The sequence below is a fragment of the Gymnodraco acuticeps genome, unplaced genomic scaffold (genome assembly GCF_902827175.1).
Source record: "Gymnodraco acuticeps unplaced genomic scaffold, fGymAcu1.1, whole genome shotgun sequence".
In the NCBI taxonomy this organism is placed as follows: domain Eukaryota; kingdom Metazoa; phylum Chordata; class Actinopteri; order Perciformes; family Bathydraconidae; genus Gymnodraco; species Gymnodraco acuticeps.
Window position 1 is genome coordinate 3818501 of NW_022990440.1, and position 12611 is coordinate 3831111.

Below are 12611 nucleotides of genomic sequence, written 5' to 3' on the forward strand. Positions count from 1 at the left end.
ACCCAGGTCGTTGCACGCATCTCTGCTTGTCTAGCTGACATCTCTCAGTGGATGTCTGATCATCACCTCAAGCTCAACCTTGACAAGACTGAGCTGCTCTTCCTCCCGGGAAAAGATTGTCCCACTCTTGACCTAACAATCAACATCGGCACCTTAGTTGTTTCCCCGACTCAGACTGCAAGGAATCTGGGTGTGACCCTAGATAACAACCTGTCCTTCACTGCAAACATCGCTGCTACAACCCGTTGCTGCAGATACACGCTTTACAACATCAGGAAGATACATCCCCAGCTGACTCAGAAAGCGACTCAGGTTCTGGTCCAGGCTCTCGTCATCTCACGCCTAGACTACTGCAACTCCCTCCTGGCTGGTCTACCTGCATGTGCCATCCGACCTCTGCAGCTCATCCAGAATGCAGCGGCTCGTCTGGTCTTCAACCTTCCTAAATTCTCCCACACCACTCCGCTCCTCCGCTCCCTTCACTGGCTTCCGGTAACTGCTAGAATCCACTTCAAGACACTGGTACTTGCTTGCCATGCTGCGAATGGATCTGGCCCTTCCTACATCCAGGACATGGTTAAACCGTACACCCCAGCACGTGCACTACGCTCTGCATCAGCCAAACGACTCGTTGCGCCCTCGCTGCGAGGGGGACCCAAGTTCCCATCGGCGAAAACACGTGGGTTTGCTGTCCTGGCTCCAAGATGGTGGAATGAGCTCCCCATTGACATCAGGACGGCAGATAGCTTGCACATCTTCCGGCGCAAACTGAAAACTCATCTCTTTCGACTCCACTTCGAGCGTTAGAACTATTAACGAAGCACTTTTATACTAATAAAGGACTGGCTTACCTAAAGCCAGTTGAGTAGCACTTGAAATGTTTGGCTCTATGAAACCTGATGTACTTATATGATTCTGTTTTCTTCAAGGTTGTGTCTTCCTGGTCGAATGTACTTATTGTAAGTCGCTTTGGATAAAAGCGTCAGCTAAATGCAATGTAATGTAATGTAATGCCACAGGCACGCTCTGTATTAGGGTGGTCCTTAAAATTGAAAGTCGGAAAGTCTAAGCTCCAACACCCAGAATTCATTCTATTAGTCAATAAAACTCTCCTGGTGAATTTTTTCCTCAATCTGACAACATTTACCCCTCCCTCATCAACCTTGAAGTTTAGCCTCAGTTGCAGCACCATGGCTGCTGGTGTGGCAGCCCAGGTCGAATGTGAGTGTTCTTGACCAATAGAATAAATTCTGGGGGTTGGAGCTTAGACTTCCCGACTTTCGATTTTAAGGACCACCCTACGTGAGGCTAAACTTCACGGTTAATGAGGGAGGGGTAAATGCTGTTGGAATTTGAATAAAATTCACCAGGAGAGTTTTCTTGACTATCATAACGAATGAAGGTGGTTGGAGCTTAAAATAAATGAATTTGAAAATGTGCATGGCACTAAGGACCACCCTACTCTGAATGTATGTACTTATCTTTGGCATTGCATTTAAATTGCGAGCTCTAGAATTGTCCAATATGGACCTATTTCCCATGACCACTGGGATGTTGAGAATCCATTAACCTCTGTTGTATAAGGTGGAGGAAGAAATATCAGAGACGGATACCCCAACTTGGCAAATAAAACTTAAACTATCTGTGTTGGTAGATAATACAAGAGGGAAGCAAAAAGTAACTTTTCGAAATTGAGTGGAATAACCTTTTAACTCTCAGCAAACGCAATATATTCTGTAAATACAATTCCAAAAGTCCAAACATTGGAAGAAGTATTAGAATCTCTGCTGCTGCTGAGATTCCCCATTTCATATCACTGAAGACTGACGTGCCCCCTCTGTTCTGTCTCTGCTCGCAGCCCCTCCGTTGATGAGGAGCTCTCCCCTCGGCCCAAGGGGAAGAAGAAAAAGCGAAAGTCTGAGCGTAAGAGGAAAAGGAAAAGGTCAGTTCTCAAAATGATATGACTCTAAACTAAACAAACTAAGAAAATGTGTACAGGAAGAAGCTTGGTTCTCTCTATAGTTCATGTTTATTTGTTCTCTGGCTTTAGGTCTCCTTCCTACAGCCTGTCCCCGCTGAGGAAGAAGAAAAAGAAGAAGAAGAAGAAGAGCTCCAAGAAAAGCAAACGGCATAGGTAGTTCTTGCTTTCTACAACAATATTGGAAATATGGCATGACATTTATTTTAAAATAACTGAAATCCTCTTTTTTCCCCTGTTCCAGGTATACCTCCAAAAAGTCAAAGCACAGGTATGTGTTTGATTACAAATGTATGCCTTTCAAATGGTTAAATATTCATTTGAAAGAGCAAAATGTAAACACCTGGATTAATTTGTGTCTTAAAGTAGTTAATATTTAGCTTCTGCTTTCGGTAAGATTTCCAACTGAAAAGCCAATTCCTTTCATGTATGAGTAAGAAAGCAGGCTGCTTGTGTAGGCTTTATACGCCTCACTCTTAATTCTATTATTTTTCTTCCCACCAGTTCTTCAAGTTTAAAACATAAGAGGAAGGATGAGCGCAAGCACAAGAAAAGGTCAGTCTGTGATTGCATTAGAATCACGTACTCTCTAAATCATACACAACTTTTTTTATTTTGTATTCCCTCAGCCTCCTTTTCCTCCTCCATGGTAAGCCGGTTTTGGTCATTGGATTTTCTTTTCACAAATGGATATTCAAAAACTCATGTAGTACTGAACAAGTCACATGAACGTGCCGGGCGGTGCATTCCCGTGGGTTAGATCCGCATTCATAATGCCGAGGAAAATAACTCTCAGAATAACGTTAGCACATTTTACAACTTGAGGACCTAATGTTTTTAATAAGGGCTATACAAACGTTCATACTGGGTATTTAGTTAAAAAAAAAAAAATCCAACGATTTACAGACCACTCTTTCCCCATGTAGTACCACCGTTTGGCCACCACGAATATTTTCATCTGAGTCCGGCGCACTTCCTGGGGGCTTGGTTCTTACTCAATATCAAGCCACGATTATTGTTTTTATTTTAAATCGTATAATGTCGGACTTTTTTTGTCGTCTGTGAGGAAAATAAATGGGGCTCAGAGCCTCAGAATACATCTGTATTTTTTTTAATCTTTTTTTCCTTCTAATTTGTTATTCTTTTCTAAATAACACACTGTTATTTACTCACCAATAACACACAATTATCCTTGTTTTTATTTATTTGTTTAATTCCATAATCTCTGGCTTTTTTGGCGTCCGTCAGGAACTGAATTTCAAAATAAAAAGAACCGGAAACAGACATAGCATCATTGCGATACACAGCCACTGAACTGATTACCCAAGATCCTCAGCTATGGTTTAAGCTCGCTGATTGGATGTTTTAGCCGCAATGCATGTAGGGATATGGTGTTCATGCCATATCAAATCCGAAAAACTTAATAAAAAAAAAATAATAATACTTTATTCCGAGTGTTTTTGCTTTTCTCTTTGAAAGTCATCACATAACAGCATTGTAATACACGGTTCGGCTGCATTACATATTACAGATCTGCCGTAGTTCTTTATTTATAGAGCCCTGATGAGAAGACCTTTGGAAAAACTGGAAGAAATGCCGCCGAAACTGAATACTTGAAGTGGATCATAAATATATCAACAATTAAACAACATCTTCAATTTCTCTTTACACAATACACTGTACGTCTCTTTGCAGTATCAACACTAATTCGGCTGGCTTTTACATTTGATCTAATTCATAGATAGATTATATTTACACCATAACGGTGCACAGCTGATATAAAAGGACTTGTACTTTTTAAAGATATTACTGATTTTCTTTGAATATAAGAATGCAAATACTGAGTCTGAAATAATATAGCAATATGCTGTAAAATTATGTGAAAACATGAATAAAACTACACATCTTGTTGTACATACATAAGTGTCCTACACTAATAATACAAAGTTATTATGGCTGTGTGTACCTTGTGTGCACCGCCTAGTGGTCAAAGCACGTTATTGAATTATTGGTTTTATGTGTTATATTTGATGAAAAAAATATTAAGAGTACATACTTTCATAGGGGGAAAGTAGAAGGTCTGTGATAGAAATATAGAATATGAAAAATCAAGAAGATACTATAAGTGATGTACAAAGATATTAATAGGAGGAGGTGCAAAACAGAAAAACGAATTAACCTTTATTTAAACATTAAATAATACTTTAGATGAAGGTCTTCTTTTAAATAAGAAAAAAGCTTTGGGGGTATCAAAAGATAAATATTAAGCCTGACAAAGTACTTAACGTCTAATATATTGCTTTCCTGTAATGTTAACTATGTTTAAACACATGCATTTCCAAATATTTGGACTACCTATGTTGCAAATGTATTATCTTTTCAATTTACACACGGCATCTATTGCACATCTGTCCGTCCTGGGAGAGGGATCCCTCCTCTGTTGCTCTCCCTGAGGTTTCTCCCATTTTTCCCTTTAAACTGTGGGTTTTCTCCGGAAGTGTTTATTTGTACGATGTGAGGGTCTAGGGACTGAGGGTGTCGTTTTTCTCATACTGATATTCTGAACAAACTGTGAAGACCACGGAGACAAATGTAACATTTGTGATATTGGGCTATATAAATAAACATTGATTGATTGATTGATATGTTGAAGCACTTATTTTAACTGATATTATACATATGAATTATACTCTTATGTATGTAGATAGATAGTATAAGAAATGTGCAGAATATGACAGTTTAATGGTGGAGGTATACACACATATTGATAGATGTCTTGTAATGCACTGTTGAGGAACCTCAGCTGCGACCCAAGTTTTTCATTCATTGCATAACTACACCATAGTTGTATATATGATATGTCAATAAACCTTATAAAATCTTGAAATCTTGAAAGGGATGTGCAAAATAGCCATAATATACAGTCTTTAATTAACTATTAGTAGAGAATAACTAGTAATGAATATACTTTATTACTCGTTTCCATTCATGTCAATTGCAGATAAATGTTTAGTCTTCTCAAGCACCAACTATCAAATATCTCTCCTGATTGTTGGCACTTGACAATCACCTTACCTGAATTTTACTCAGGTGTAACTAAAGTCTGATTTAAGGGTTGTTTATATTTTACATCATTAATCAGAATCTGCAAAGTAACTCAAATAAATGTAGTGGAGTAAAAATACCAGGTTAACCTCAGAATTGTAGTGGAGTAGAATTACAAAGTAACAATGAGCTGTCATGTGGGTATATATTAATGCTGCACATTATGGATACAAGCGATTTTCACCCATTTATTAATTATATGTTTTACATTTGATAGCACCAATGTGTTTAATACTGGCAACTTCTAATTGTGGGAAAAACGAAAACGTTCAGTAGAGACGTCCCATAGAACATTTTGCGAAACACAATAGCCAGCATGTGTAGTTCTGGGGGGGCGTTCGATTCCAGTTTTGGATAGTCTGGCGTGGTTTTGTTCCATTTCAAACAGCTGTTTGACGCTCGGCGTAACCTTGGCGCACTGCCACTCCAACATCCAATCCCAGAGCTTGAAGATTAATCACAGGGACAGTAGTCCTAAACGATAGCTGGGGATTATGGGTAGTGTAGTGTCTTCGGCCATCCTAAACTCAGAAATGTTTTTCGGATTTGATATGGCATTAACACCATATCCCTACATGTATTGCGGCTAAAACATCCAATCAGTGAGCTTAAACCATAGCTGAGGATCAGTTCAGTGGCTGTGTATCGCAATGGTGCTCGAAATGTCCCTTATAGGCCTACGTCTGTTTCCGGTTATTTTTATTTTGAAATTCAGTCCTGACGGACGCCAAAAAAGCCAGAGATTATGGAATTAAACAAATAAATAAAAACAAGTATAATTGTGTGTTATTAGTGAGTAAATAACAGTGTGTTATTTAGAAAAGAATAACAAATTAGAAGGAAAAAAATATTTTAAAAATACAGATTTCAGTATTCTAAGGCTCTGAGCCCCATTTCTTTTCCTCACAGACTACAAAAAAAGTCCGACATTATACGATTTAAAATAAAAACAATAATCGTGGCTTGATATTGAGTAAGAACCATAGACTGTATATATAAATGGACGTAGTGTCCGTGACGTCACCCATAGGATTCTGAAGAGTTGCCGTGAAGCCCTTAGTAGGCGGAGTCGGCCACTAACGGCTCGACTGTGACGTCAGAGTCTAATCCCGCCTGCTCCAAATAAGGGCAAAGAGGCGGAGCCGAGGCGGGACCTGCTGCCTCCGAACTGGAAGTAAACAGAGCTAGCTCAGGCTAAGAAGCTAAGCTAACATGAAATACATGCATACCAAGTTACTGCTAACAGTGTCATTCCCCTATATAAACGTTACATTAATAATCAAATGAGACAATCTGCAAGAGAATTAGCTATATTTTGTTATTCTTAATGCTTGTCACACGTTGAGAAAAGACGGACTCCTCCGCCCGGACCTAATGGAGCCGCAGTGGGCTAGCTCCGGAACGCCGGCTGGAGCTAGCCCCCTGCGGCTCCGTTAGCTCCGGCGGACACCACTGGGATAATTGGGTCCCCTATTAACATTTGCTCCCGTTTAGCATTATGGGCGTCATAGCCATAGACTATAAAAGTCTTACCCAAGGCTGAATCATAAACTAAAATGTATATGTATGCATAAAGGGTTACGTCCTTAGCTGGCTAATAAGTAACAAGCTAAGCTACCAAGCACACAAACACCTGCGAACGGGGTTAACATGTATAATATTATCATTTTAGACTTCTTGGAAGTTCTGTTAGTACATTCAAGCACACAGCACGACATTTTAATTGTCTGGTATTTGTAACAATATTCCCTAAAAGGCACAATCACCACGAACACGGCTAAAGCTAAAGGGTCAAGTACAGTACTATGACTAACTAACGTTGTAGCCTCTATGGTTGTAGCCTAGCAGAGTGGACAAGTTGCTGTTAGCTGACAGTGAGGCATGTACGTGTCCATCAACGTGACCACGCCCTAATTTATGCAAAAACATTAAGACCTAATATAAATAAAAGGGTCGTGTTAGAAAACAATTCACTCACAGATTCATAATCATGAAGGTGGAATCTAACTATATCGATAATAATATTTATTGCATCCATGGGTAGAAACATGTTTTTTTCTGCTGTAAAGTTGGGCATTTTAACATGGGGGTCTATGGAAATTGCTCCTTTCTGCAGCCAGTCCCTAGCGGCCCATGTATGAACTGCAGTGTGTGGCACTTCCGTATTGGCTTCCCGGCTGTTCCCCAGAGTTTGCCGCTTGGTAAGAACATGTTTTTATGAACCCCACAGCTTCCGGTCTTCCAACCCGAACAGACAAAAAGACGTGCTGCAGGCACGAAACATACTACCAATAGAAATCCATTGCTTTTAAAATCGTTCTGTGTGACACGAAAAAAAAGGGGAAAATCGTGTTAGTGAACACGAATCAATAGATTAAATGTCGTGACTATAACATGAAATGCCGTGAGACTGGGTTGGGTTGTTGGCCCGGAAAGAACCTCGATTTTATGGGGCCAGAAAAACTGTGAAATAGTACCCGCTAGCCGGAACTACGCCAAGTGGAAACGCAACCAAATACGGTCCGGGCATGGCACGCTTAAAGCGAGCTCCGCGCTGTAGTGGAAATGCGCCATAGACTACTCAGTCCAGCAGTATCAATTTCATTAAGAACTATTGGTAAAATTGTCTTTTTTATCACTCATCAAAGATAGCAGATAAACATGCATTATGTACTATGGAGGGGACTTTGACAGAGGATTACTCAAAAAGTACACAGTAAAAGTAGCCTACTTAATTTCATTTCTGGTAGCAGACAAACTAGTACCAGTCAGTTTTATTAAGAACTTGTGGTAAAAAATATGTGTATCACACAAAAATGAAGAGCAGCTGATTTGATAAAACAAACTCGAGACGGCTGAGGTGACCAGGTGCCAGAAAAGCCACAAGTGGGACAGAGCTCTGACTGTCCCATTTGTGGCACAAACATACTCTAGAGTTTTTTACTACAAGTTCTTAATAAGACTGACACTCGGTACTAGTTAACCAGAACCAGAAATGAAATTAAGTACTTTTACTGTGTACTTTTTGAGTAATCCTCTGTCAAAGTCCCCTCCATAGTAGCCTACATAATGCATGTTTATCTGCTATCTTTGATGAGTTATAAAAAGACAATTTTACCATTAGTTCGAAATGATATTGATACTGTTTGACTTTGTATTAGTTAGCCTACTACTAACAATATATTGAAGTAATTGTACGCTGTACTTTATGAGAAATCCTCTGTCAAAGTCCCCTGCTGAGAACAAAATCAAGCCACTTCTGCTCGAGTATGTTTGTGTGGGACAATGTGGGACATGTAAATGCAATGTCGACGCGTGAACTGTCAACGGGGGATGGAGAGACACTATGGAGTGGACGCTCGTGAACTGTCAGCGGGGGGTGGCACACTGTGGACCTCTGTTGCCTGTCAGCGCAACTTACATGATGCCGTTTAAAACATATAATGATAAAGGGCGGTGCCGGTGTTGTGTCAAATTATGCACCCCCGTCGTGAAATGCACCCCTTGACAAGGGAATGCGCATTTTAATGTGTAGTCCGCTATTCTATGTTGTCTTTTTGATGGTTGGGTTGTTGAATCCTGGATTTTGCATTAATTTGTCATTTATTTTTCAGTACATTTTTTATTTAATATGTTTTTATTTAATTGTGACGTCCTGTCTGTATACTTGTGCTTGTACTTGTGCTTTACAATGTATTGTTTATGTTTACATCAAGTGCTTGAGGGTGATTAATAGAAACATTTGTATTTAGGGGGGTGCTTTTTATGAACAGCCTGGTTGCCACGATATGCACCCCTTGCTATCTCTGACAATAAATGTGTCACATACATGAAACGTAATAGAAGGATTAATAGAAGCATATTCTTTGGGCGGGTGCTTTTTACGGCAGGCCAGGGGGTGCATTTCACAACGGGGGTGCATCATTTGACACAACACCGGCCGTCAGCGAACCGAGCCGGCCTTTCTCCGCATCTGATTCATGTCATAAATCAGATTTTAGAAAAGCGTTTTAGCCAATCAAAATGAAATATGCGGGACATCGTCTCAATTTGCGGGACGCACCAAAAGTCGTGAAAATGCTGTGCAGTACCGCACAAAGCGGGACATCTGGTCACCCTAGTGACAGCTGAGTTTACCGCAGTGAAGAATCGCTGGAGGCCTATAGTTTAAATCTCCTAACAATGTTGTCCATTTTAGACATAGGCCTGTTATATTTTACAGCCCTTAATAACATCCATTTTCTGGGCTCAATATGTGTCTTGCCTTTTTTTGTTGTGAAAACAAATGGACCGTAGATACACGGATTGACCGTCCTCATCTGCATTCTTATTTTGTAAGGTAACTTCCGGTAGCAAAATATGAAAAACCGGTAGTTTTTTTGTTTCTGTTTTCTATTGATTTAATTTTTAGTTTTGAGAAGTAGAAAATGAAAATCATCCCGTTTTTTAAGTTTAGTAAATCCATTTTTGACCATGATAAAGAAAAACGCCTTTTATTTCAATTTTGGTTTTTCAATTTTAAAACGAAAATCAAATATCCAGTCGTTTTTTGTTTTTGAATATCCATTTGTGAAAAGAAAATCTAATGACCAAAACATACACTGACCGCCTATCCAACCTTTTCAGAACAGCCATTGCTGAGGAAGAAATAGAAAGCATCCTCACATGTAGGGACACGAAGGGTGAATACACAAACTCGCAGGCGTTTATTTCTCTGAGCAAAGCTTGAAAAAGCCCTCGTAGAAGAGGAAAAAGCGATTGAATGCTTGAGCCACAAAGGGAGTTAAAAAAGGGGTGGAAGAGGGTAAGAGAAACCAATTTCATACTGTGATCTTGCAAAATCTTATAATTCGACTTTGAATGAGCGCGCCGTTGTTTGTAAGCACAGAGCCAAGTTCAGTTGCTTCTTACTTCAACAGAATCCATTTCTTTTCCAGCTCACTTCAACTCTCGCCTCTTTTATGCTCTTCATGCCTTCGCTGTTTCTTTATACTTTCACTTTCTCTGATGTGCTCTCCTATTTTTCCTGCTCATATGCATCACAAAAAACAAGATTCAAACATTTTGCATATGCCAGTCATTTTACGTATGCTACAGGGTATAGCCAGTGAGCAAGATGCCATCCACATTCCTAACCCTTCTTGCTGTGATCTGATTGGTTGATTGTTTTATCAACGGGGGGGCAAAACATCAGTAAGCAGTGCACAACCCCTGACCTATTTGAATTACTTTTAAAGAAAGTCAGTAAGTTAGTTGCTGACATTTGGTAAAGCAGCGCTAATGCCAAGAAAAAGATGCCCAATGGGGAGGGTTAGGGTTACACATATGTTTTCAAACAGGATCTACAATGTAATTTAATGTTACTTGCAAGAAATGCGGGGAGACTAAGATGGAGAATATCACAAATCAAAGTTCCTGGGCCAGATATCAGGCTGGGGTATGTTGATGGAGCCTCTAACCCTAGGCCAACACGGTCCTAGCAGTAGAATTGTCAGGTGTAAATGTCCTAAATAGTTAATGGACTATTTTCCTTGTTCTTCATTGACCTGCCGACTTTGTGCAGTTGCACACAAACACACAGCCACCTGTGCAGCCATTATTACAGATCTTTGAGTTTTAAGTGGTTTATTTCAGAGTTTTCTACAATGTCAGTGGACCCCAAGAGGGCATTCAGATAGTTCCAATGGTCCCTAGAGAAAGGGTATGTTATACTAATCAATTCACTATAGAATTGAGCCTTACAGTATGTAACTAATACCCATAACAGTGACTATTTTAACATAGGTTTCACTTGTTGAACTTATTTCCTCAACGTAAGTAAAGAACCATAGAATCCAGTGCTTTTTATGATCCAATAACCAAACTCTTTTCAGATGACGGTCCCTGAAACATTTTTAAATAAACAGGCTTTTGATCCAATATACCTGAATTGAAGTGCCTGACTTGAAAAAGGTTAATCCATTGGTTTAGATAACTAACTGTTGTTCATTGATAGGCTGATCGTTTGACTGCTTGTGTTTATTTAAATGTCTCACTTTGTGATAGCGATGTTTTGTTCCCTGTTCTCAGCACTTAATTTAGTATATCATGATGGTATAAGAAGGTAAAAGGTGGAGGCTGAAGACATAGCGGAGCACGTCTTCCTTTATTACACAACATAAAGGGTATATACAGTATGTGCAATATGTACAAAGATGCAAATGTAAGCCATTTCCATTGGTACAGTATAGAACAAATAGAAGAAGGAGTCAATACTTGGTAAATGAAATAAACTGATAAGCTGATTATAAAAGTAGTCAAGTACTTCCAACAAATTGATTGATTGCTTGTAGTACTCTGAGCTCCTTATCCACTGGTGTCTTCTCTCCTCATCAGTTCACGGACTCGGCGGAGGCGACGCTATCGGAGGTCAGAGTCGGACAGTTCTTCTTACCGATCGTCCGCAGAGGACAGGTAGGAAGCTGTCCCTCCCCCTCCCCCTCCTCACCCCCCTTTACTCCCTCAGTTTATCTTATCAGCTCCGGGTGTCTGCCGGTTTCCTGGTCACACCAGAGCGATGACTGATAAGGCAGAGGTGACTTCCTGATCTCAGGCACGACCGGCCCTTATCACAGCTTCACAGGAAGTGGCCCCATATTCCCTCCACAGATCAATGCACTCCATTATAATGACATATTGCAAAAATCTTGAAAGATGAAGGATGTTGTTTTTCAGTTTTTATGGATTTTACTGAAAAGGGTGGACACGTAAGGATCTCTAGAGCTAGAGGAAGAAGTTGACCCTGGTGATAATTGCTTTTTAAATAATCATTGATCAACACTGAATGCAGAACATTGCACTTAGCATCAGAGCGCCACTTAGCGCCATCTTTATGAACACTTCAATAAGTGAACTTTGACCTGTTAATCTGTTCAAAAGAACAATTACATTTAATTATATTAAATATGTTTATAGCTTTTTATTACACAATTATTATTATTATGATTTTATTGGGTTTAGAGAAATAATGATTTGGCTTTAAAATACATTATTATAAAGAAAATAAAAAATAATTTCAGCTATTTTCCTAGGTAGAAAAAGGCTTGAGAAGACATTCTCTTGAGTGCAGAATTAGCTGTAAGTGATTTGAAGCATTAATGTCACGATGCTATGTGACTTAAACTAAGCATTTTCCCACAGACACCACCTGCAGAGATCTGTTGTTCATCACACATTAGGAGACCTGGCAGCTGTAGTAGAGGAAAACAACGGAATGCTTGACCATACCGACCTGAAGTGGAGACCCGCCACCAAATCAGTGTGTAAAACGGCTCCAAAATATCGCTCCATCCTGTCCACCGCCACCGTAAGTACACTTCAGGCCTCTAACGCTGCTGGGTCAATTCCATTTCTCAGTTACAGTATGGCCATGTGAAACAGCTCATTCTCAGTCAAAATGAAATGCCTACAGAGAGGCAGTTGGGTTTGGAAAATCCTCATTTAAAAGAAGAAATTATATTTTGAAACTCAGCTGCTTTAAAGGTGGGGT

The 12611-nt window shown here is 39.7% G+C and overlaps 1 protein-coding gene across 1 annotated transcript in view; it reads left to right on the forward strand.

The window, feature by feature from the left end:
• The window catches only part of srrm4 (serine/arginine repetitive matrix 4), a 99693-nt gene that overhangs the window by 73985 nt on the left and 13097 nt on the right, over nucleotides 1-12611 (forward strand). The window contains exons 3-8 of the mRNA XM_034225334.1: nucleotides 1859-1942; nucleotides 2051-2134; nucleotides 2223-2249; nucleotides 2483-2533; nucleotides 11459-11536; nucleotides 12263-12428. Coding sequence (XP_034081225.1) covers nucleotides 1859-1942; nucleotides 2051-2134; nucleotides 2223-2249; nucleotides 2483-2533; nucleotides 11459-11536; nucleotides 12263-12428 — 490 coding nt within the window. The remainder of the gene's footprint in view (nucleotides 1-1858; nucleotides 1943-2050; nucleotides 2135-2222; nucleotides 2250-2482; nucleotides 2534-11458; nucleotides 11537-12262; nucleotides 12429-12611) is intronic.